This window comes from Poecilia reticulata, chromosome 17 (assembly GCF_904066995.2).
Source record: "Poecilia reticulata chromosome 17, P_reticulata-male-v2, whole genome shotgun sequence".
In the NCBI taxonomy this organism is placed as follows: domain Eukaryota; kingdom Metazoa; phylum Chordata; class Actinopteri; order Cyprinodontiformes; family Poeciliidae; genus Poecilia; species Poecilia reticulata.
This window is the reverse complement of record NC_088846.1, coordinates 25,653,379-25,680,616: the sequence shown is the minus strand read 5'-3', so window position 1 is coordinate 25,680,616 and position 27,238 is coordinate 25,653,379. Positions and strand designations below refer to the sequence as shown.

Below are 27,238 nucleotides of genomic sequence, written 5' to 3'. Positions count from 1 at the left end.
GGAAACAGGATGGGTTTTCTCCAACGTATTTCTGACAGCCCAGACAGTAGGAGGGAAAGAGAAAGGAATGAGTGTGACTGAGGTTTAGCATATGAGCGTGTGTGAAGAGAGCAGGCAGCAGAGAAAGAAAGATGCCTTGTTTTAAGAAAGCGATGGTGAGGAGCTGACGAGAGAGCAGAGAGCGGCCGAGAGCAAGCGAGGGAGAAGGGCAGCGTGTGTGCGCTTGTTCATAAAAATAGACAGAGCGATTGCAAGTGTACTAAGAGAGTGATGGAAGCTGCAGAAAGCGACGCAGGGCAGAGAGAGACAGACGGAAAAAGAAGACAGCAGAAGGGGGAATTAAGAAAACCACTAAAGAAGAAGTGAGGCTTCTTTGTGACTGAGCAGGAGCTGACTTGGAGGGGAGCGGATGAGGCGAAGGGGGACCAATTTTAAAGAAGAAGGGACAGGGACTAGAGGAGCGCAACAGGATAGAGGAGAGAAGACGGAGTAACGGCTGATGAAATAGAGAGAAAAATCCAGAAACAGGATTTAGATAGAGAGAGAGAGGGAGAGAGAGTGGACGGAGAGCAGGAGAGAGTGCGGTAAAAGGGAGTGGTAATTGAGAAGAATGAAAGGCTAAGAGCTTTGAAGTCTGTATTAGTTGTACTGTGTGAAAGGGCTATGGATCATTTAGTGACATCGATGTATTGGATTGGGGATAATGGGGATTTATGGTGGCACTTAAAGCCGTAGCAGCTGAATTTCAGCCCAAATTGTCATAATGCACATGGGGAGGATGTTGAAGGTTACATGGGCGTGTGTCAGTATGGAGAAGTATAATTAACGAGAAATTGCAGGTGGGAACACTGGTGAAGCAGGAAGCACCATAAGGCTGGGGAGAACAAAAACGTAAAATAAAAAGACAATCTAATTAGAATTATGTTAAAGTTATGTCTTACTAAAGATGTCGCAATGAATGTATACATTTTGCTCAGCAGCTCCTCGGGGACTCCTTTAATTAAATATTTATTATGTAACACCTTCTGTTTCAGCCTTGAGGATATCTTGAAATAGCCTGGAGACATAAAGGATGCTGGTGCAGGATGTAAGATTAAGGGTGTCTGAAATTTCTCATTAAGAGTCTGGTTCCAGCAGTTACTGCACAGCCTTTCAGACGAGAATAACATCAGGCTCAGTTATAGAAAAATCAAATCTGGTTGGGGCAATAATTACAGTATTAATAAATCTGTGTCATATTTTTAGACAGTTGTGGTGGTTGTTTAGTCTAAATGAGTAAACAGTGATATATTATCACAATTCCAACTGGAATATTTATAATTCATAAAATTCTCATTTGAAATCTGCATTTTTAATGTCCTCCATATTAAGGGACTTATATTACATTTGGTGGCAAAGATTTAGCACCGACTGAGGCCCCAGAAAGGAGAGCAGATTTTGATGCATTTTGGTACAAACTCAGATATGATGTGATGTGTTTGCTGGAGCGCCCAGCAGCCAGTCGAAACGCTGGCTGAAGGTCACCAGACGTGTAAAATCTAAGGCTTCATCAGTATTATTTGAAAATTGACTTGGACTCAATAACTGAGACCTGATTTTTCAGGGAGATTCAGAACTCTGAGTCAGAAAAGGTTAAAAACAAACTATTCATGTTAGCTTCAGCTACATAATAAAGGCCAGGCAGACGAGTCTTCTAAACCAAACTCTGTCTGAAATGACTTCAGGCGATTTCAGGACAAAATAAACTTAACATGCTTCCAACATCGTATTCTCTTCTTCTTGAACTGCCATCAGTACGCGGCTATGATCAAAGAAAGCACTACATATAATTACATTTCATCTGAAATTCTACATTCACTCACTAAATTGCACCTCACTTATGTTGTAATTCCTTACTTACCTTGGAACATGTTTACTGTCTTGACTTAAGAACAAAGACCTTAAATATAGATTCAGAAAAAGCTTCGAAATGATTGCAAATCCTTCAGCTCAGATTGAACAGAAGAGCGCCCACCAAACCGTATATTTAAGGCAATGTATAGTACAGGAGTGGGCGAGGTGAGCATGGGGGTTAACAACCGTTACCTACTTTTACAAGAAAAGTATTTACAAAGACAAAATATAAAACGCTTCGTCTTATCTGGAATAAACACATTTTGTTCTTTTTTTTACTAATATATTTTTAACGTAAATGCACAATTATATTCCACATGAAAGTAAATCCAAAATAACAATCAATTTTCAACAATGCCGAGCAGGATTTCAATTCCTAACCTGCAGTGGTTCAGTGTTACAGACAGAGAAACCTTCAACAGAAGAATGGATGCAGCTGAGGAAGGAGCAGGTAGATGCAAATGAGGAAGTGATTAACAGCTGTGATGGGGAACAGAATGGTAGCCGAGATGAAGGGAAAGAACAGACAGAAGCAAAGATTGAAATGGGAAAAGAAACTTGAACAGTAAATGAAACTGAATGATAACCTAGAGAAACAAATCCAAAACACAAACAATGAGAATGACTGAACTAACACAAAGAATAAACTAAAACAGCCAGCTAAAAGAAAACATATAAATGATTAAAAGAGAAAACCATTGAAACTAAAAGTTCAAACAAAGAATCATTGTTTGAGACCTGATTTGGACTTCCCACTCTAAGAATTAAGAAATGACTTGACTTGTCCCTCACAGAGGAAAATGTTTAGCATTTCTTGAACAATGACAATTTTAAGATGATCAGATATTAGCTACCTCATTACAGAGACAATTTCTGCTTGCCATATCATCTCATATTGTGCCTTAAGGAGTACGCAACACATAACACTTGCATGATCCGATGACCCAGCCTTCTGCAAACCCACGGCACCACCACCATAAAACTCAAATCAGGCGCTGGTAATGCAGTCTGATGTATCTGTGAGGCATCTGCTGTAACTGCCTGTAAAATATCACTGCACTCATGACACCACTTACGCCCTCAGGTTCCTATTCTTCACTTATCAGCACCTCACGAACCAGATCATTCGCATTCCTCTCACTGGTCTGAATGTGCAAGATACGTAAGCCAAATATGATCAGTAATTACACATTTATTAAAAACAAAATGGCTACAACAAAGCTGCACCAACTACAGAGCCTACAGAGCAAATCTAGCATTGTTGGATGCCACTCCGTTCTAGATTTGTAAACAAAATAAAATCTGCTTGACAAGGCTGTTAACTTTATGGAGGAAATTGGTCTAATAAATTCATCTGACAGTTTATTTTCCTTATGTCACTTAGAACGTGACTGAATTTGAGAAGGCTCGTCTGCATTTGGACATCACTGCGCGTCGTACATTTTCATCTCACCCACTGACGCCTGACATTTTAACGAGCAACTGGCGGGTTGTTATTGCTTTGAAAGTGTTGGATTTCTGTTTTATTTTTCTCTCTTCAGTTCCGGCAGTTTAATTTTCTTTTGTGAAGAACAAAAAAAAAAAAAAGACACATGAAGGTAAATCAGGGAAATCAGTCTCTTATGTCAAGCAAAAAAACAAAAAGCTTCTTAAATGTACAGTAAGAGCACCACAGTTTACTGGATGCTTTTTATCTGTGGTGGAAATTGTACATACTTTATCTGAAAGTAATTTCTGTAAGTACAGAAATGATAAAGACTCAGCAAAAAAGGACCCGCTATACAGTATCCAGCCGCTGTAATCACTCAGAAATCCCAGGGCTCCAACTTTCTTTGGAAATTATGACCTGATAACTCACTTTACTGCTTTCACTGCTCATAATCTGATTAGAAGGGATGAGTGATGAGATTCAGTTATTTTAAAACCTTCCTCCTCTACAGGGGAGGCCGTTAGCTGAGCATGTGTTTCTTTTTGTTCACAGCTAGGTATTTTCACACCTTCGAGATGCCAAGCGGAAGCTTTATTCTCTACATTTAGTTTACTTGAAGAGCTCAGAATTTTCTTTATCTAAATGAAAATAAACTACGACAAATTAGAAAAATTTAAAAGACCTAAAAAACATCAGGAGTTTATGGGAAAAAGCACGAGGAATAAAGTGAATATTAAGAGACAGAAGAGACAAATGTAAAAATAAAGCACAACACAAACATGCTTCAATCTTTAACTTAAAACTGTGACTCAGATACACTGCCAACATTACAGTATATAAGTCCCTCCTGGTTTGATGAACATAATCTAAAATGGGCTCTATATCAAATTATTCAAAGGTCACATGCTTGCCTCATGTTGCCAACTAAAACAACCCAAGTGGGTTCCAGGTAATATGATAATTTTGCTGGTTCAGTACCCACTAGCATAAACAACAGCAGAAACTCCCATTGAAACTATAGAAATATTGTGGACAATCCCAAATGTGGGAGTTTATTTGCACCTCATCTGGACCCCACAAAGATTGCCTTTATAAAAAGGATTACCATTATTTATTAAAACACTTTTAAATGATGTGCATATTATTAGTTGAACCTAAAGTGCTGCTTCCTTCCTCTTTTCCCAAGACTAAGGCTTATTAGTCTTTGTGCATGGGGGCATCGTCAAAAGAAATCCATGGGTATAATTGGGAATCAAAGTTGAACTTTTGCCAACTTTGATTCCAGAGTGACTTTCTGCACTGTTTGCACTCGATATGAGCAGCTCTGCGGTTCCCACTGCGTGATAAACCTGAGTAAGCACATCCCAGTTGTGCTGGGATTACCACAAAGAAAGATGATATAAGTGTTCTGATTGCTTATATGTTAAGCAACAATTAACCCTGCTCATAAAACAGTAAAAAAAAAAGAAAGCCATCTAATTAGAAGGACTTTAAATCTTAGCAAAATCTTGTTAAACCTCAATAGGGCTGACAAGCATATGACTAGTTTGCAAAAAAATTTTGATCTCCTTTATTGCCGTAATATTATGTTTTAAAGAGCAGTACCATGCAAAAACAACTTTGTTGAGCTTTAAATCGTGTTATAATATAATTTCCTAATCAAAAACATTTTCAGTGTTGCTTTAATTATCCATGTTTGAGGAAGTCTTGAATCCTGCTCTTACAAACTGCTGTATACTCAACCAATTCTTTGTCTTATAGCTACAGTCCGTAGTTAAGCTACTGCCACATACCCGCCACACACAGCTCCTCCAGACTAGCGGCAGCAGCAATTAGCAAACACCTGGTTGAATTGTGGATCTTGGATCAACACTCCTAGAATGGTTGTAAATGGCATCAAAAGATGCCACGGAGAAGCATTGTTGTGGTTATGTGTTGAAGGGGAGTTTCGGAAATGAAGTAGTTCTTAAAGAGACAGAGGCCACTTTCACAATGTCAGTTCAGAAGGTAAGAGGGTCCAAATTTAGTCCCTTTGCCCCAGACATTTGTGAGGACAGCAGAAAAGCGCTGGTTTCTTCATTCAGCCTAGAACGCCTGGATGTAACTTGAGTTACTGAAGTAGCCAATGAGATAAGTAAAATGTGCTGGGTAAGTAATTTACCCAGTCCACGGACAATACTAATGCTAGAATGGCCAACAAGGCAAGGCAAAGGATTAATGTTTTTCAAGTATAATTACATTACTTTTTACATTAATATCAACCCTAAGCATAAGTTCACACCATAAGCAAAGTTAATCATATATTGGTCTCCTATGCTTTATGTAATCTCTCCAACCAAAGTAACTATAATTGTAAACTCACAATGAAAACTAATTTCAAAAATATGATTTTGGCTTATTTCACTTTTCTGCACCCAGGGCTTCCCATTTTGCTCCAACCTATTTACATGGACAGCTGTACCAGATGGCCCTTTTTTTCCCCAACACTGTCTGGGTCAAACAGACCCAAAGCTGCAAAATAGCAAGTATGTAGCATCTGTTATAATAAATGTATCTTTCTAAAGCCTCAGTCAGCCAGTGGTATAGACTGGCCCTTTTGCTGCCTTTGATTGGTTCCAGCTTTGACATAGTTGATATTAAAGGCAAGTAGAATAAGAATATAGTTAAAAATTAAAGGAAAATAGAGTGGAAATATGAGCCATACATCCCAAGTAAGGAGAAGAAAATTGTTCAATTTGACAGATTTTAACAAAATTGGTCAAATTTTTTACCCCACAGTCACAGATGAGAATCATATATGAATGCATATGAGTGAAGTGGATTTTACTCCGTGCATCGCTGTGTTATTACAATCGACTCTGTTGTCACTTAGTGGATTGTGCGATGCTGATTTACTGTGTGTAAGCACCCATTTATAAGGACACAGCCTTTTTTTCCCCTTGGTTTGTGTAAATTAACCAAAGAGGATTTGCACCAACAAGGTGTAACCCATGTGTGAGAAGGACTTGTGAAAATTTTATTTTAAGGGTTTATTTTTACAACTTCAGTAGGATGTTGTTAAATCCATGTTTCATTCAGCACAAGAAAACATGTTAATCTTGTTGGTGGATTGATTCCGTTGAATACTGAGGCAGTGTGTTTGACCTATTTGTTTATCAGGTGATGGATTAACTGACTGGCTGTCTCAGCTCTCTGATCAGAAGCATCAATCTGAAAGACTCTGACCAGCTACTGCCACGTCCAGCTGCTTGATTCTGCTGATATGATTATCCTCTGGTGGATTGTATGCTTCAGGGTGGCTGCAGCTCATCTGTGGCATCACAAACTGAAGGGCTGTTTGTTCTCCACACTACCTATTCTTTCCTAAACCGAGCAAGAGGTCTTTTATAGGAAATTATGTGTATCTCATGAAAGTTTTAGCAGCTGCTGGAGTGTAGTTCAGCTTAAATATTAACAAAGGCAAAAGCTGCACACACTTTAGCTAGTGCTGGGAAAATATAATCAAATATTAATGTGAATTTGAATGATTTATCCTTCATTAAAAATGTTACTTTCATTATGTGACTTTTGGAATTGTCTTGAATTTTTAAAATTTGGTAAACTTTTGAACCGGTTTTGAGTGAGCAGCAGCGTGTGATGCGGCAAAAAATACCTTCACTTTATATTATTTTTTCTTTGCCTCTAGGATTGTGAGCATTGGGTTGCAAAGGTATGAACACCTTTTAACTTTTTAATGTTTTTGACACATTACGACCAAAACACAAAGATTCATTGGACTCTTTCATGATGGGCATCAAGTAGGCCATTATTGTGAAATTAAAAGAAAATAATTCATCACTCTTCCTTTCTTGATAAATACATTTTCAGAAAAGTGTAGTAAGCATTTCACTTTAGAAAAGTATTTATACGACTCAATCCTGTACAGGCATCTTTTAACTATAACGCCTGACAGTGTTAGTTAAAAAAGGTGAGGTTTTATTTTAAAGATTGGTGATTGGCTAGAAATCTGCTATCAGTGCACCTCTAGTTTAAGTTACAGCTTGCTGGTCTTTGCTAACCTCTGAAATCTAACACTTTAATAAGCATCTTTTCAAAATATCAAATGAGAAAAGAATTACAGAGAGAACTTTTTACTGCCTGACACATCCAGGACTTATTGCTGGTTTTGTTTCATGTTCAGTGTGTGCATGTTTTTCACAACTCCTACTGTTGTGAAAATGACCAGCAATGTGGGCTTGAGTGCGTGTTCATGTGTTTGTATGTAGACAGGTTGAATCTAAACATACGGGCCTATAAACGGTCAGAAAGGTTTTTTGAGTTCGGGGTCAAAACATCAATGACGAAGGCAGTTATTAGCAATTAGTTAATGATCTTAATACATTTGCCTTAAATTCAATATTCACTTCCTGTTGTATGTTTTTCTTTGGCTAATGGTGAAATCTAAAGGAATTATCTGGACAGTCAGCTGCTAATTGCTTTGTTATGTTTATACTTACATTCTTCTGAAAGCTACTTAATTAGTTCTTAGTATTTTTGGAGTAGTTATAAGAATTTCAGAAAAAAAGTGCTGTTCAGGTACAGAGAGAGCAGTATGTTGTGATTTTTCTTTTTACAAAATTGAATATTATTGAAACAAAACTACAAAAATATTGACATAAAACAAAACATATAAGATAAAAATAGAAAGTTAGCTTTTAAAAAGTTGTTTTTATTATTTAAATTCGAAATTTATTTACGGTAGAAATTTGCTTATTCTGTCTGCCTACCTGGTGCAATGCTGTCGTATCAGAAACTGAAAGTAAAGATAAAAATAAAACAGTTTGAAACTATTGAATTCTTATGCTGCATTTACTGTTCAGAGCTAAAAATAAATTGGTGCCATCGCTGTATGATAATGCCTTACTTTGCTCCTACTTAGTGCAGTTGACAAGTGAGAATACTGATCAGCAGATGAATAGTTAAAAAATATACTGTAAAGGAGACAGCTTGCTTGCTCACTTTTATCTAATTTGAATATTACACAGAAATGTTGACAAGCACTAAAACGAAGCTCATAAACATAAGAAACAACTGAATAAAGTCGAGCATGTTTGCAAAAATAAGTGAGAGGACAATAATCAGACTGGATCAGAGAGGAAGAGCAGTAAATTGGTTCAGTTTATTGAACTCAATCCTAAGGCGACAGTTCTTTTCTTTTCTTTCACAGTAGCACCGACAGATGGTTATTAGTGTCCCATTTTTTTAAGATGGCTTCAAAGGGCAACAGACATGCTGAAATGTTTCTCCAGATTCAGAAGCTGGATCATAATTATCGTTCAGAACAACTCTTCTCTGTCCACCGTCTTCTCTCAGCCTCTGTGGCATTTTTCCCACATAGCTGTCCTTATTCCAGCCTTTTCCAGCTCTTGTTCCTAGAAACAAATTAAGTAGTAAGCAACTTTATTGGCTTCATGTGAATGTTCCCCATAAATGATGCAGCTATACTAGCTTTTGCCTGGTGGCTCTGTAGGGTTAATGTTGTATTGCAAAAGGAAAAAGGAAAATATTATTTCAGAATTACTGACACCCATTGGAAAGAATCTACATTTTGTGGCAATAGCAGAATCTTGAAGTGAAAAAAAAAATATTACGACAATTTTGTTCATTTATTTATTTGTCTGCTTACATTTTTTGTACAACCCCAGTTTACCAGTAAAACAGCACTTATTCTTTTACACCACTTCACCAGGGTAGACCATCCTGAGTCTTCTCTATCTTCCTTTCTGCTCACCCCACAAACTTTCTAGGACGGGGACTGAAATATTTTCTTTTTGTGTGTTAGATGAACTTTTTCCTACCATTTCTCAGTATGTCTTTGAATCATCATCCTACATAATAACCCAGATGGTATATTTTAAGTTTTCTGTCAGTAACCCCAGATTTTCATTGAAAAGTCTTTTTATAAAAAGAAAAACAAAAACGGGCCCACAGCATTACAGGTCCTCCACTGTACCAAGGGGTTCATATGAGGTATTTCTTAAGATATTCTTCTTTTGCTTTATGGTAGACCAACATGGAGTTGTTGGTGCTGACAAGCTCAATAATAATCTCATTTTAAATAAAGCAGTCAGAGCCAACGGGGCTTACAAGCCTAAGAAAGGTATTAGAACTATTTGGTACCTTGCATATTACAAACTTATATACAAGTTTATATTTTTCCATTTTCCAAAGTTTTGGGTACAGCCAACCCTTGAAAATTCCAGTTTGTATCTGGAAGTCCAACCTGTTATTACTCTTTATTTACCGCTCTGTTAGGTTTACCGGACGTCTATATTTTCCTTGATGTTCTCATAATAAATTGGAGAAAAGGGAATCACAAGAAAACACACAAGATTGCTGTATTTGGGGGAAAAAAAACACATAATCTATTGTTTTAAATTTTCCTTAATGAATGCCTTGAATTCATTTCCGGCCCCTTTGGGCCTGAAAATCCCCATTAAAACAAAAACGTGTGGCTTCATAAGAGTGGTACACAAGAGCCAGTGGGTAAACAAACAGGGTTCCACCATTCCCAAGGTTAGATTCTGGAGATCCATTGTCTTTAATAAAGCCAGTATATGCTGTCTTTGTGTGTGCAGAGACAGAAGGGATAGTGGGAGAGACAGGCTGCGGCGAAAAGACTGGCGTTGGCTTATTGAAATGCACCTGGAAAGTAAACTAATTTTCTCAGCGGGTCAGAGGACTGGTTATGGTAATAAAAAGAGAGATGTCATTAGATTCAGAGGTATTTGAAGTGCTCTCTGGTGTGGGTGGAGGTAGAGGGCCGAGGAAGGGGGGGCAGCAGAGTGTGAAAGAAAGAAAGAAAGAAACGTAAGGTGTGTGTGTTTTTCCGTGTGCTTCCCTGCCACTATCTCTGTCTCCTCTGAGGGTAGTTATTCATAAGCTTGACCTACATGCGCCCATGCTCATGTGTGTGCATTCGCGAGTGTGCTTGTCAACTCATGCAGGAGTAAGTGCCGAGGTTCTGGCCCGCTCTCCAAGATTCACGAACCACTTTCACGGTCTGAACCAAACCACTCGGTCTGATACGGCTTCCTGCAACAGATGGAGATCTTGAAATCACAGCCTCAACCACAGTTATGCTTTTATACTGGAACTGTGGCTTCGTACGCTCACTAAAGCGTAGTGAGCGTTCTTTGTCTCCTGCTCTCAGAAATGTAAAATAAACAAAATAGAAAACCCAAAAACACCCAATAAAAAAGCATACATTGTACAAACAAGTCTAAATAACTAAATGTGGCTTCACCAGATTGCTTATTCTCTTCTCTGTGAGCAGAGCTGCCCCCCTTTTCCCCGCTCCTGTCCAAAGCGATGGTTTATAACCAAGTGAAATGCAAACGGTCTCCTAAGCAACAGCGAGCGAGTGAGCCCGAAGAAAGCTGAGGGTAGCAGCATTAGATCTTTAGCCTCTCCTGTCCCTTTGATGTCCCTCAGCCTGAGACGTTACAGACAGGCCTGGCTGGTAAACATGAACATGAGCAGGCAGTGTAAAGTCTACTGACGTTCGCAGACAAGGTTATGAGTAATGAGGCAGCATTTGCATGACAGAGCTGCCGTCATGCGATCCTGAGTTTGTTTTGCTGTAGTTTGAAGAGAAAGTATTCAATTAAAGCTCACCGAGGTCCAGTCACTAACATTTCCTCCTGGTAAAAGATTTGAAAAAAATAAAGTCAAACTTTCGTCTTTTATGATCTTGCCTACTTTTCTGTTCACATGTTCACTAGTTGCATTTCCATTGACCATCTAATTGTACAAATTGGAATTACAAAAATACATTTGCTTAATGGAAACTTGCCAATTTCGAAAAAACTCATGGTTTTCGATAAAATGTTTTTGTGCTCGGATGAGGTGGTTCGTCGACTGTATTGAAATTAGTGTATTTTGTAGATGCAATGGGCACAAGTCATGTGATCAAAAACTGGATGTTACTACTGGTGGAAAAGATGAAGAAGACCACAGGAAGTGGTAGGACGATGATAGCGCAGCATGCTTTTCAATGACTTATTGTGTGAACAAACTTGTTCATATATGATTTTAATTGTGCTTCTGATTGAATGGAAACTCTGCAAATGCGAAATTGTGCTTTTTCAACGTTAGAGGAATGTCAACAATTTTGTGTGCAATTGTAATGGAAGCACAGCTACTGTTAGCAGTCTGCATTTCATAGTAAACAACTAGCTATTTTACAATGTCTCAGGCAAATAGGCAAAGTTTCAGGCAAAGTCTCAGATTTGGACCGAGTTGCTGGTTTAGAGCATAAAAAGCTCAGATAATTAAGTCATTTCCTCCATTCTCAACAGCTGTTTTACTCCTTCTTTATTTCTGTACTGGATAATAGACCTAGTGTAAAAGTGACTGACAAAACAGAAAAAAGGTTTTAAATCATTTTAATTAGGATTGTAAATGAGTCAGTTTTTCACCTGATGGGCATTTCTCAAAATTTTATGAAAGTATTTAAAACTCTTGAAACAATTCACAATTGGAAGGAGAGAATAACTAACCTGCTGTGAAATGTCTAACTCATTTTTTGTAAAGCCAGCACATAGAACTTTTTTCTGTTTCTTTCTTTCCCTGCACTATATTATCACGAGCCTTCAGCAGACAGTATTTTATCTGTGCAGTTTATAAAATGCAGATTGCGGTGCTTTTTCAGAATTCAAAATAATTTGGCCTGGTTTAATTTAAATCAAATTTAAAATCATTTATTTAATACATAGATTATGAATAAACTTTGCGATATTTATTTTAAAAAATGTAGGCAGACTAAATATTTGTCTGCCCAAATTATTAATACAAAATTTCTCATTCAAATGTATGCAAACAGCATCAGACAAGACATGTATTTGCTTTGTATAACTATTTTAGGACTATACGAGGACATATTAACTCAACTTTGCTCGTTTTTAGCACTCTCAGATATCTTTGTGGATTTCCCAAAGGTACAAATACCCTTTGAATACTCAAACTGTGCCACAAACAGTTAAAATATAAGGCAATTACGGCTGAAATTACAGTCATTAGGGCTTTATTTTCCTCTTTAGTGAATAGTGCACAATGACTTTTCTTAGTTTCCCATAGTCCATTATAACATCTACAAATTGCTTCCATTTCCTTCACTGATATTCCCATAACTTGTTGGGATAATTAAATTGAATGAATGGGCTTAAATGTGGATCAGCTATGGATCATAAAATGGAGGTTGCTAGGCAATTTTCTCAGACTAGACAATGGCTGAGGTGTAAGGAAAGCAGAATACTTTGATTGCAAATTCATATCAACAGATTATATCACTGTAGTCACAATATGGATGTATTAGTACAAAGAATGACCTTTCAATAAAAGAAATGTCAGTTGTTTTGTGACATTAGTAACACAGTCACTGGTAAAAGTTTGGTCTGGTTCACATGTGTTTTGCGGATTTGGAGAAGGTCGAATGCGTCATCCCTTGTTGTTTTTTGTGGGGTGTGCTGTGACACTGTGGGGTACGGATACAGTCTTTAGATCAAAATCATCAATATACATCATATGTGTTGGTTAATGTTCCACTTATTATGGTTCAAAAGGAACTCTAAACAGATGGTCTTATAGTCTAGGCTTAAGAGGAACTCAGTATTTCAGCTGTTTTGCAGTTGTCTGGAAGTTTGTTACAGATTTGATGTGCATAGAAGCTGAACGCTGCTTCTCCATGTTTGGTTCTGGTTCTGTGGCTGCAGAGCAGAACCAGAAGACCTGAGAGGTCTGGAAGGTTGATAGAATAACAGCAGATCTTTGATGTATTGCGGTGCTAAGCCATTCAGTTATTTATAAACTAACAACATAATTTAAAAGTCTATTCTCTGTGATACACAGAGCCGGTGTAAGGACTTTAGAACTGGGCCTCTATCTTCCTGGTTTTAGTGAGGACACCAGCAGCAGCATTCTGGATCAGCTGCAGCAGCAGCGATAGATGTTTTAGGCAGACCTGGGAAGACACTGTTACAGTAACCAATGCGACTAAAGATAAAGAGGAGTGAGTTTGTCTAGGTCTCGCTTCTCTTAATCCTGTAAATATTCTTCAGGTGGTAGAAGGCCGACTTTGTAACTGTCTTCATGTAGCTCTGAGGTTTGGAGTCAGAGTCCATCACCACACCCAGATTTTGAGCCTGATCACCATTTTACTTTTAACCCTTCCATTTCCTTGTCTCCTCACTTTAGGGCGCCCTGACGTGGTGGAGTCCGTTCCAGATGACCCCACCTACAACGTCAGCAGCGAGCTCACCCTGGAAGTGACCGCTAACGACGATAACACCAAAATCTCCTGCGTCGTCGACCACGACTCTGTGAAACATGGGGAGAAGAGGAGCGAGCAGTCTCTGCGGGTGTTGTGTAAGTCAACTGGGAGACTGGGAGGTTTTCTGGGAGAATGAATGGTGAGAAGATACACCAGGTGCTGGGTGAAAAAAAGAGAGAAATATAAGCTAGTGACTTGGCCGAATTTGCTTCTTTATATTCTTTCTTAAGCTTTTTTTGCAAAGCATGAGAAACATCCACCTCCTTTGTAGTTTGATCTAAAATGTACCAGTCTGTTATAACAAGAAGAAGACAGGAATCTTACCTTTCTCGCCTGCTGCACTCAGCTAGAGTTGAGCCACAGTGGGTAAGAAGAACACTTTATCAGCTAAAATGAAATCACTAACTGAAGATGTGGACTCTGTATGAATACTGCCCCCCTGTGGGCAAGGTGTTGGTACTGCAGCTCAGAGGTAATGCAATGCTATTGTATAACGGGGTTATGTCATAGTAAGATGATGCATGCAGAACACAGACGATAGTAGATGCACTGCAAAAACTGAAATCTTAGTAAGATTAAATATCTTAAATTAAGGAGATTTTTCTTGTTTTCTTTCTGACAAGATAATTTTTCTCACCAAGAGGGATTTATGTTAGAATATTTTTCTTATTTTAAGTGTTTTTGTACTTAATTATCTCAGTAAGATATAAAAGCTTAATGTTAAGAAAATATTACTTATTATGAGTAAATATGCGCTAGAATCTAGAATATCAATATTTACCAATCAAACTTCAAGTCTAGAACTTATTTTATATAAGTAAAAATTTCTTATTTCAAGCACAGAAAGCGAAATCACATACTTAATGAAATGTCTTCAGATAATTAAAACAGACTATGTCCAAATGGAATCCTTTGTGTTATTGTCAATGAAAAAAAAAAAAAAAACCCATGAACTTATATTCTTGTATAAGTTGGCAGAGTGTACTGGAAATTATAATTTAATATTTAAACGATTGACATTTAACACAACAATTTCAGAGACAATATCAGTTTATATATCAAGATCATTCTTGGCATGTTTCCATCTGCTAAGGACCTTCTTAATTTGATCTTCTTGATGCAAGATGTGGGACCTCTTACTGACATGTCATGAAATTTCTATTGATGTGTGATTTGAAATGGCTGGTTTTCCACACAATGAGATTAGAATCAACAATATTGATTGGGTCAATGTCATGATAAATATTTTAACTTTTGGTTTATATTTCAAATTCTTACTTTATAAGTTACTAATATTACTTTGAACAATATTTTATTCATCATGTTTGTAACCCCTTTTATGACATCATACAATCCAAATGGGAAAGCGCCCAAAATGGCAGTGAGATAGTATTAATGTTCGATACAACAGATTTTCTTTCCGATCCATTACCGAGTAAAATTTAAGCTGGTATTGGCAATACAGATCCCATACTTTGTGCAAAGACAGTTAATTTTGTTTCTTAATTAAATAAAAAATAAATGTAATCCATATCTTGGCTTCATAAAAAGAACACAATGTACTCTGATGCACTCATTTTAAACTCAGAAGTACATTGAGACAACAATCTTGTTTACTATAAACTATTTTAATTCAGCAGAAATATACACAATATGTGAAAATGGAGTTGCAAACTAAAAAAAAGAAAATTAGTAAAGTAATAACCCTACTAAATATACTGCTAAAAAAAATAAAGGGTGTTTAAGTGTTCCCTTTATTTTTTTTTTAGCAGTGTACATCATTGTTTAATTATTAAAACTACGATAAAATGACAGCTGAAATAGCTCCGTGTCACTTTGTTTATAATCTGTCAACATGTTGATTTCTGAGTGAGTGAGCGTCAGCAGCACGCTGCGCTTGGGCATTACGTCCTTACACCTTACATACTTACCAGGCGGAAGAAAAAGTAGTTCCCATTAACAACGTTTCATTTAGGCAAGATCTCAATAATTTAGTTACTTTCTAACGTGCTCTTGTTAATCTACATTATCTCAAATTACTAAAATGTTGAAAGTATTGATCCTTAGATCTGACAATAGATTTTAAAGAATTAAGTTCTGGTATCGGAAGAATCGATATTTCAGTATCAATCCGCAAATCCCTAACGGCAACGCCAGAGATCATTTAACTGCCCTGATTAACGGTTAATTCAGTTGTAACAGCCTAACTAAGCTTTTATCTACTGTACTTTTATAAGATTTTCTTTTGGCAAATTCTCTAATCTCGGTTGGACATGGATGAAGATGGAGGACTTTTTTACGTGTATGGACCCTACAGCTGCTGTACTCAGAGGTAAGTTTAAAGTTGTCTGTCTTTCTAAGATAAGCTAACTGAAGCTAGTTAGCATGTCGTGAAATGCCAATTTTCATCCGCGGTTAAAGAGCCGCTCTTGTGAATATGAGCTTTGAACAGTTATTAACCACAATAGATGTGGCTTAAAAATAATATCGACACGAGTCTTGGTAGCTTCCGTTTTTTAACATAGCTAAGGTGGCTTCTCATTTAGCTTCTGATTCGGGAAATTGTTAAAGGGCAATTCCGCCTAGTATTTCACTAACTGAGGGTGTTTGATATGCTGTAATTTAAAAACTTGAATTCAATGAGTCTAAAAGCCTAGGTAAGATATTTCACACTGTTACCAGGATATTTTAAACACTATTTTAATTGGTGAATTTAAGTAGTCCTAGTTTGATTTAATTAAAATGACTTTCTTGCCATCTTGAATTCATGTAATATTGTAATTGAGCACATGAACTAAAATAAGACTTGTTTTATTTTTCAAGTAAACCAAACTGTTGCCATGGTGAAGCCTATGCCAGACAAGTCTCCAATCACGTATTGCACCATCTACAAGAAACTTTGAAACTTTGGGAATTGCAAGTGACGGCGTCCTTCACATTCTTGAGGTAAGAAATTTATGATACTGATTCATCATTACACTGATTAGTCCCTTAAACGTGATTTATTTTGTGATTGTTTTTCTGTCTGTGCTCCAAATAGCAGATGACCCAACAACTTCCAACAAGACCACTTTTCAGCTCTGCGGTGATCGTGAAACCAACTTTCTACTGGCCATTGGAACCATGCCTGCCTGCCCTGATCTTTTGAAAGGAGGACATCATAGCTACTACACCTTTCAGCATCCGTGTGTGTGGCCACTCCTCTCTGTGCTGCTGACAGACGTCTTGAGAACGCCGTCCGTAACTGAGGCAAGACTTCCACATATAAAAGGCTATGGCTTATTGGAAGAAGTTCATTGCGGAGGAAGCTCCTATTGTTGACGTCTAATCCCAAGATTTTTTTTGCTTTGGACAATTTGGTTTGCTTGACTCTTAGTGCATCTTATGAGTGCGGCAGATGTGTCAGATCGTCATTGTTCTGTCATTTTACAGGATTGTTTCAGAATCAGATGCCCATCCAGACTTTAAATTCTGGCCAGTAGTCATGTTTTATTGTGTTTATGTGAAACTTAAATGTAATAAAGATGTTAAAAGTAATTGAACTTATGTCTTCATTTCAGCAAGCCAATAACATCTCTTGTTCCAGTATTCACAGGATCAATTTGTAGATTTTTGTCTTGGCATAAGAACCTTGAGTAAAGCTATGACGAAATATATATTTTAATCCTATGCAACAATAAAAATAAACTAGATTTAGGTATATCACTGCAAAAAGTCCCCTTTCAAAAACAAGAAAAAAAGCACAAAAATAGGGTATAATTTTCTTAAAATAAGAAAATTATCTGCCAACAGAACAAGAAAATTTATCTTGTCAAGATTTTCTAAAACAAGAAAAAATATCTAACCAAGATAAACCTACAAATTTCTTAAAATTAGTGTATTTGTACTTAAAACAAGCCAATTTTACTAATACAAATAGAATATATGAGATTTATTTTCTTAATACATAGAGCATTTTTCTTAAAATAAGAATATTTTACGCTATTTCAAGAAATTCAGTGTCAAGTAACATTTTCTTTACTTGAGATAATTTTTCTTAAAATAAGATAATATATCTTACTCGTATAAGTAAAATTGGCTTGTTTTAAGTAAAAATACACTAATTTTAAGATATTGTAGGTTTATCTTGGTTAGATATTTTTTCTTGTTTTAGAAAATCTTGACAAGATAAATTTTCTTGTTCTGTTGGCAGATAATTTTTCTTATTTTAAGAAAATTATACCCTATTTTTGTACTTTTTTTTCTTGTTTTTGAATGGGGACTTTTTGCAGTGTGGAGACAGGAATGAATGGAACTGTCTGTGGTGTGTGTACAGCTCTTACTCCTGTGTTATGTAACCGCAACGTGTCGGTGTGTGTGTGTGTGTGTTCGTCTTCTGCTTATAGATGCCCCTGAAGTAGCGATCACCCCTGAGGAGAGGATGGCGATAGAGGGGCAGAGGTTTTCTCTGCAGTGTTCAGGAAAAGGCAACCCTGAGTAAGAAAAGCACACACACATTCCTTTTTCACGTCAACATTTTACAGAAAGAAGTGCATGTTTCTCCAGACACACTTGCCTACATTCTGCATTTATATTTACAGGTATTTGTTGCCATGTTGTTTATTTAAACACATATTTGCCCTATATTGGGTTAGAACCTAAATTTCAGTTTTTTACTGGTATTTTATGTTAGGCAAACACAAAGTACACAGTAAAAATGCCAGTGTTGAATTAACACCCAAAAGTGTCTATATGTGCCCAAGTCAGCAGGTTTTTAAGTAACACTTTTGAAAGTGTTAAAAGATTGACACCCATTTTTTTGTTAAATTAACATTGGTCTATAATACTGAAATGGGTTTAAGAAAAGTTAAACTTTCCATTTCTGTGTGTTGTTTTGAATATTTTCCACTGGATATGATTGATATTGACACCTTGTGGGTCAATTATTTACTTTTTTAACACCACATTGTGTTTTGTGATCAACACTACACTGGTGTTACTTTTAATAAATTTTAACACCAGCACCGTTGTAATGTCATTTCCCACAATCCAAATGTATCGATGAGCTGGTTGAGTACTTAACCTCATTTGTTCTCCACAACGCCAGCGACCATCAGTGTTGTGCAGAAGGTAGCAGTCACAACATGAAACTTCTTCTGCACATGTTACACAACAGATTGTGTAACATGTGCCTAGCTTATCATATAACATGATAAGCTAGGTTGTTACTAGCTTATCAAAGTGAGATGAGTTGGTTGATGCCACCAACCTCACATATCTGGGCCGTGAGAGGTTGAGTGGTTAAAACCTTTCCTTGACTTACACGCCCCAGATTGCCATGTGGTTCTGAACTGGAGTATTTTCTATTGATATTGACCATGTTTCTGTTGTGATACACATTATAATTGTTTTATCACCCAACCCAACCAGAAAAAACTAACAGCAGGAATCACAGAAAAATGTATTTGTGCAAAGTTTTGACCCAGGTGTCTGAATGCAAATACATTTTCAATGTTGTAAAATTTGGAACTGTGTATCATTATAATTTATGTGCATCTTTATGTTGGTGTATCCCATGAAATACAATTAAAATATATTGAAATAGTCATGATGTAACAAAATATGAAAAATTCTTATTGTGTGTCGGCACTTTTGCAAAATTCTGTGACTTCTATGAGATTTCAGCTGAGCTGAAGCTCTCAAATCTCTGTCTAATAAAACTGTGACAAGCTTGAACTTAAGGTTACTCATCATTCCTTTTTCTCAGAGAAGAGCAATAGAGAGCTTCTTGTAGGACTTTTGTGAGCTCAGATTTGACTTAAAGTGTGTTTTTCTGAAAAAAAATATGACAACTCAGTGCACAAAAAATGGCTGCTGACCCGAGGGTCAGTGTTCATTTGGGCCGCTTGGTTTAAGGTGACAGGATGGGGACACTCTGAATAGCTCTGGGTGCCAAAGGTGATACTTTCACCTCTGGTTGTGCTCTCTGACATCCTTTTAAGGAAGAAATGCAGTCTTTCTCTTTGAATCTCAGCAAAATGATTCTATTATGGCTTCATAGTGGTGCAGTTGTTTGCACTGTTTCTTTGCAGGAGCAAGGAAAGAAACAGGAAACGGGTTAAAATGCAGGATGCATTTTAATCCAGAACCTTTCTACTTATTTGCATGTTCTGCCCATGCATGTGTGGGTTCTACCCAAGTACTACAGCTTCCCTGTGAAGTTCATAAAAATGCTTTGTAGGATAACCACTTTATCTAATGCTGCTGTTAGGTATGACTGTGTCGATGTGGGGTTATTTATCCTGTGATAGGATGTGCTTAACGCTCCTGCGCCGATAAGCAGACAAATGGAAGAATGGATAAATAAACTGCTGCATCTAACAACAAAACCAAATCATTAACATTAAGCAGTTGCTCTAATTTTACAAAGATCTCAGCTCAGGCTGTTTTAATGCAACCACGCTGAGTTCTTCATCTGCCAGAGCCACACCAGCACAAGTTGGTTCATGTTGTTAATCTTTATAATGGTAAGCGGAACAATTTGGGGCTCAGTTCAAAGGACCAAAAAGCACGACACCAAAAGCAAAGACAAAAAGGGGAGCTTTACTTCAAAAAGAAGATGTAAGGTTACAGAAACCAGGTGGGAAAAACAACTCAGGAGGAGCAGCCAGAGGCAGAACCTGATGCATAGGAGGGACTCGTCAGGAATAGCAGAACACTGAAAAGTGACAACACTGAGCTCAGAGGAGACGGCTGGTGACCTACTGCGGGTTTAAATACTAAAGGACTGATTAGTGAAGTGGCTTCAGATGAACAGAAAAGAGAGTAGAAAGGAAAAGATCAAGTTCAGACATCGCAGCTGAGGGAGTGAGTTCATTAGGTTTTCAGATAGTTTAAAACAGAGGAACTAATGAGACACATCATTGTGGGTGCCCACGTTGCCTGGAAACAATGCATCATCACTGCAGCAAAAAACGTCTTCCTTTTCGGTCACATTACAGAAGATATATATTATGTTCTGTCATCAGTAAAAAAAAAAAAAAAAAAAGCATCAGCATAGATTAAATGCTTTGAGGATTTTGCTAAAAATTTGATGAAATTGCAGTAAATAACCTAAGTACATTAAATTCTTCCATGAGGATTTGGATCATTTTTTTCTTGAATTTGGAACAAGTCCAAAAACTCAGAATATATAACAAGGCTCAAAGAATTACAAATAAGGGCTTTGATATGTCTGTATCAGAGCCTGAATCCATCGGTGTCAATTGCAACTCCCCGAGTCTTCATTTGTCTCTTTATGTTTAAGGTCTCATTAGGTTTAAGCAATTTACTGACTACCTAATTAGCGTTCTGGGGTAATTAGGATCTTTAAAGGAAAAGCAGCTTGGTCCAAGTATCCTTGTGTCAAAGTCACTTACACAAAACTGTAGCAAGGTTTGAGGTGTACATGTTACTGCTCTATCTGTTAGGGTGGGATTATGTAAAAACTAAACTTGTATTTGATGTTATTTAGGAGAGAAAGCCTCATTATTAAGTTGTTTAAATTCTTGGAGGAGGGTGCAGGACTTGAACAGAAGGAAAATGAGGTTCATGCAAAATGGTATGAAATGTTAATAACTGACTTGCAGTAGATAACCTTTTTTAGTGTCTTCCTTTTGTATAAATACAGATAAGTTCTTCCTGGAGGTTAAAGTTAATGACTACGCTGAAGGGCACAAAGACCCAAGTAGATTTTTTTTCTATTTAAAACAACTCAAAACTGTTAAAACTATATTCACACTATCATTAAATAATTATTTACAAAGATCATCCTTCACAATTTTATTGTGGTGATGGGAAAAATTAGCAAAATGCAAGAAAAACTTCATTGCAAAAATAGATGCATTTTTAAAAAAATGTGTAGGAACTTTGGTTTCCATAAACAAAAATGTTTCATTCTCCGACATGAAACAGATGTCCTTTTTTTATCCACTTCTTAAAATCAAGAACACCTCATTTAAGTGAGACGTGAGAAAACATCAATAAGAAAATAGCTGCCAGAGCAATAATTAAATAGTTTAAAATAACTGAAACTGATACAAACCAGGCTGGATTAGGTATCACCACACACATAAGGAAGGAAGAAGGAAAAAAAAAGTCAGCAAAAAGGGCCTCCTTAGCAATAATTTGGTACTATTCCGAAAAAGGCCTGACAATGTCCTACCATCACAAATGTAAATATGTGGAGTCTTCTAAAACCTTCCAACACTTTATGCAGAATTGCTTTTGTGAGGCTAAAATAGTTTCTTTGGTGAAAAGAAAACCTTCCTGGGTGATATGTTGTGAAACTAAGGATGACTGGAAATGGAAACCATAGTGGAGGATCTGTAGCCATGTGGGAAAATGTATCTTCCAAAGGCCCATGGACATTTGAAAGGTTTATAAAATAGAGTTTTATTCAACCAGTGTGACATTTTTTGTACTGGAACTGTTCAAAATTGTAAAAATGTGCTTGAACTAGCCTCTCACCTCAGGCTGTATGGATTCATGCTAATTTAATCCAAGTTAGCCAAGATAAACATGTACTGCAGGCAAAGGTTTGCTGCTAATAACCTCTAAATAGAACTAAAAAAAAAACCAATACAGAACAGGAATGCGGTATAAAGATGCAAACATGTAAACACTCTTGAAATTTAAGCAAGTGCATCAGATTACATGGTAGGTAAACAATCATTAGCACCAATAAACACCTCCGAAAAATAACTACACCTGCAGGGTGCTTGTACAGGAACCAGCCATAGAGTTTAGAAACACTTGTAAGTAATCACACATTAACATGTTCAATTTCTGACAACTGCCTGAGCAAATAGTTACTTGTTCAAACATGACTCAGGGAAAAAAAAAAAACATAGCAGCTGCTAGTACAAGCTCTCATGTTTTCACTCATATGATTTGTACACAATTCCTCTGAAGGCAACACACACAGAAACAAGCCAGCGTCTTAAATCCTGCCCACACAAATATACTCTTCCACTGGCCTCTCTGCATTATAGATGAACCTTCATCGATCCGCTCTGCCATCCTCTCGCTCCTCTCCTCCCTGCCTCCGCCCATCCCCTCCGTTGTCTGGTATCTCTCGACTGGCGTGTCACTCACACCTCGTTCGCCGCTCTCCGCCTTGTCACGCCGCCTCCTTTCCCTCCTTCTCTACCACCTCTATCTGTCCTTTCCCATAATTCTCCTTCTTCTCTCGACGTGCACCTTTTCACCCCGCCCTCCCCGTCAGCCAGACCGTCCTGTCATCCTTTCCCTACTCCGCCGTCGTCGCCCTGTCATCGTTTCACGGGAGGGCTGAGGAAGAAGACTAACTGCTAAGTTTGACTGTCAAGTGAAAAACAGAGGGGGCTGATGAGAAGGAGGTGACTGTCATTGCATGTATGCATCGATACAATAAAAGTGGCTGTGGCGGAGTCCTACGGGCAGATCTACTGAGAATCTGTCTGTGATACAATAGCACTCAGTGGATGAAACCATCCCTTTGAATTATGCATGCTCTTACATGAGGAATGGCCCTGTGCTGCAGTAATAAATGGCTCTTCCTTGTCATAATGGACTTGTCAGTGCAAGAGTTCAGGAGATTCTATAAATATACTTTAAGACTAAATATCATCATATTTTAGTGTAAAGAAAAACTACAAACCTTGAAAGTATAAAATATGAATAAATCACAAAAGGCATTTCCAAAGATTTTTAAATCAAATCAGTAATTTTAAAACACTTTTCTGACATAAAATCAGGCTTTTAGAGTCATAACTTAAAAATTGCATTTCCCTGCATGATAACAGCATATCATCAGTAGCAATACTCAGTTGATGCCTATTACAATCTATCACTAAATAGAGATTGTATTCTTTGGTAAAAAGACTGTTTTCCAAAAATATATTGAACTGATGTGTGACCTAAATTAATCACTGATCCCTTCAAATGTTCCTCTTATGCATTTAGCTGTGATAATTAGCTTTGGGAGAGGCTAAATGAGAACGATTTAATGTTGCTGCAGTCTGACTAAAAATCAGTATTTCAACTTAATGTTGTATTGATCACCATATAAATGTACTTTTTAAACTCAAAACTGAGCTACAAACTTTGCTATCATATGTTATGCTTTAATGCTCAAGTTTGGAGTTTGAAATATAGTGTAACTTTTTTGGCGTTTCCACACCTGATAGTCCAGTAGACTCAGTTTATTGGGGACCAAAGTTGGAAGATTTGTCACATTTTCAGTCAGTGTGGTTTGCTTTCACACTGAACTTGATTATCAAATCAAATTCTTTGGAAAACCTGTTCCCCTCCTCGCCAGTGGTGGCGCTGTACCAACAACCGCTGGAGGAAATGACACAAAACTTCTGAAGAAGACACGGAGCACAACTTCATTCATGAAATGTGAACAAAAGTGAAGCAGTGTCAGATTTTAGCAGGACTTCTCTTTTGTCTTTTGTAAAAGACAACAAGCTCTTTCTTCCACTAGCGCTGGACTCTTGTGTTTGTCTTGGTTGTATTTACCCAGAATGCCCTGCATGGTAACTTTTGGAGCGGTCTCTGGCCTGCTTGGCGTTCACATATGAATTTGAGAGTTCACGTCAGTTGAGCCAAGACCAATGTTTTTAGGCGGACAGGAGTTAGCTTTTTTTGGTTTGCATCAGTGTTCGATGCACACGTCCCCAAACGAACTGGACTTAAACGAACTAGAGTTCGATTAAAGCAGACCAAACAGGGTGGGAGTAAGTAGAAGAAGTAATAAAATCCATGATGTGTTCTTTAAAGTATAATAATATATTGTTAAGTTTCAGAAAGTGCTATTTAAAAAAATAACAGTATGTAAGAAGACGATGGCTAAACAGGAGGTGGAAAGGGAAGAAAAACAAACAAAGAGGCATAGGAGTGGCAGTGTGAAGCGAAGCGAAGCGACGTGTGGGTGGAAGGGAGACAGAAAGATATGGTGACAAGCAACAAATGACCAAGACAGGCAATGAGAGAAAAAACAAGAGGAACTCAGTGAGTGTGTATCTGTGTGTTTTAGCATCACCTTGTAAAGCCCATTTTTCAAGCAAATACTACTTTGTGAGGACCCCATTCTTCTTATAGGTCCCAAATCCCCATAAGAAAAAGTGCTGTTTGTGGGTTAGGACTGGAATATGGTCATAAAAATGAATGGAACTCAATGCAAAGTCCTTGTGAAGATAGAAAGATACACTATGTATGTATGGGTAGGTGTGTGTGTGTGTGGTAGAAAAAGGAGAAGGATTGGAGCGTGCTCAGTTGTGTGAACAGCGGCTTGCGGGTGAACTAGTGTCCAATCAAATCAGATACAGGCCGTCCCTGCAGCTGTCAGTCAAAACCCAATCACCGCGACAACACCTTTCCTCCGACACACCCAGCCACTCAGCTCCTTCGCCTCCCGTCGAGCTGCCCTCCCCAATCAGACTCAATAAATGTCACACTACATTCCCCTATCCACACTTTTTTTCCCTCAGCAGTTTCATCGTTTTAGGTTTAAAAGGATGGCTAAGCGTGTCGAATTCTTTCTGGTTTCTTTGTCGCCCAGCAGCAAGAAGGAAAGGCACAAAATCTGCGTTCTACAATCTGCTATATTTCCTATCTATTTGATCAACGCAACCAACAAGGGTTCATAATCTCATCACATTTCCACTCCTCTAAGTCATTTTACAAGTTAAGCTCCTCTTCCCGTGCTCATTTAACACATTTAAAGCCAAAAAGGTTTGAAGAACTAAAACCTGTTTCATGCGAGCATCTGTAAGTGTGCAAGGTCATGGTCAGCTTTAGAAACAGCAGGAGGCGTGTAATACGATTACAGTAAGCTGTAAATTATTTCAGGACACGGCTGCCGATGCCTTATATCAGTCTTACTGTCACTGGTTACATTAAGAAAACCACTAGCTCTGTAGCTATACCTACTCCAGCACTAATAAGACATCTGCATTCTCATGATAACGAAAAAATCATTCCTACGCGTTGCTCCAAATTAGATATCTGACGTGGTATTTGCTGCATTATGTGGATGAGTGTAATAGATCCAAAATATGACATGCATTCAAAATCAGATTTTTTTTTCCAACATGACTAATTAATCCAACATTAGCACTGCATAGTGAAAGTAAAATAAAACGATAAAAAGGACATGAAACTGTTTAGAAGAACAATTAAACAGTGACGAAGAGACTCGTATTATAACTTAGGAAAATGTAGTGTTCTCTATCTTAGAGCATTCTGCACTGGACCCTAAACCGTCACAGCAACAACACATTTCGGCATCGCTGGCTTTCTAAACTAACAAGACAACAAGAGCTGGCAGAAATTGCATCACTATTTCCAGGCTTGCAGTTACAAAGAAATCAGTTTATTGACACATGCTTGTGTCTGTGCTTCAAAACGTTAGAAAAAGTCTCCTAACAATGTAACTGCACAGAGTCCTGCTGCATGAGACAGCTTTGTCTGGATGATGCTACAATCATAACCATTGATTTCACTTTTTATGAACAATTCACAAACCTTTTTGATGGCTCTGGAAGTGAGCACTGTTACCTTTGGGTGCCAAAAAGCAGGAAAACCACCCAGAAGAAAGAAATACACACGTAGAGCTTACAGTATACAAGGGCCTGATTGAGAACCTTAAGAAATATTTCATACAATTTTACCAAAACATTAAAAAATATATATTTTTACCTGTATGGGGATGTAGAAATAGATCATTTTTAATTATAGCATTACATTAAGTACAACTTGAATATAAGAAATTACCCCAGATTACTGAGACAATAAATGCTGAAGAGCTAAGAGATCCAGACTATTCCAAGTCTTTGGCAAAAATAGGGCTAGTTTTAAAGTCTTTTAAACTCTTTTTTCAGCATTTCACCCATTTGATGAATCATTGAATCTGCTGTGGCCGAAACGCTTGTCATAGAAACTGCTTCTCAGTCCAATGCTCCTAAAAATGATTGTAAACGGCATAAAAAGAAGCATTGTTGTGACATGCTGAAGGCAGAGTGTCAAAACAATTAGGAGCTTCTTAAAGACACAAATACAAAATTTCAAGGCGACAAATTACAAAGTCAAATAAATGTCTTTTAAGTCGTGTTTGATATATACTGAAGGTAGTTATTCATTTGTACTATAAAATGCCACTATTTGCCTGGAAAGTCAATATAAACTTAGATAAGTTTATGTGTATCTGAGACGACTCAGCTCAATATCCTGGTAAGATAATCATTACTGATAATATGCCTCATAACCTCACTGAACCTCACAGCAATGTAAAATATTTTTACTCTGATAACTTAGCTGGTGTTCCTCTGCTGCACCGTCTATCTGACCTGTCAATATCCTTTACTGACAGCTCTGAGCACAACAGCTGTCAGCAATGTCAGCTCAATGGCATGAGTCATAACAATACGGCAAAGAAAGAAACTGAAACTTTTTACTGTTTCTTTTCTTTTTTTTAGATGGAATACTGAAATGAATCCTTTTTTTTTATTTCACAACATAATGGAGTTGAAACCTTGCTGGCTGATTCTAACACCTAATTACTTAATTTTGTTGATGCAGTGGTGTAAATTTAATGCAGAATTATA

The 27,238-nt window shown here is 37.4% G+C and overlaps 1 protein-coding gene and 1 long non-coding RNA gene across 6 annotated transcripts in view; both read left to right on the top strand.

The window, feature by feature from the left end:
• Positions 1-27,238, top strand: part of cadm3 (cell adhesion molecule 3) — a 148,704-nt gene that overhangs the window by 103,185 nt on the left and 18,281 nt on the right. For all 5 annotated transcript variants that reach the window (XM_008433970.3, XM_008433975.3, XM_008433974.3 and 2 more), the window contains exons 6-7: positions 13,556-13,726; positions 18,017-18,107. In XM_008433970.3, the coding sequence (XP_008432192.1) occupies positions 13,556-13,726; positions 18,017-18,107 (262 nt within the window). The remainder of the gene's footprint in view (positions 1-13,555; positions 13,727-18,016; positions 18,108-27,238) is intronic.
• Positions 15,454-17,168, top strand: LOC145547905 (uncharacterized). The gene is made up of 3 exons (XR_014084175.1): positions 15,454-15,963; positions 16,455-16,577; positions 16,672-17,168. It is a non-coding gene; the product is annotated as an uncharacterized LOC145547905 (long non-coding RNA).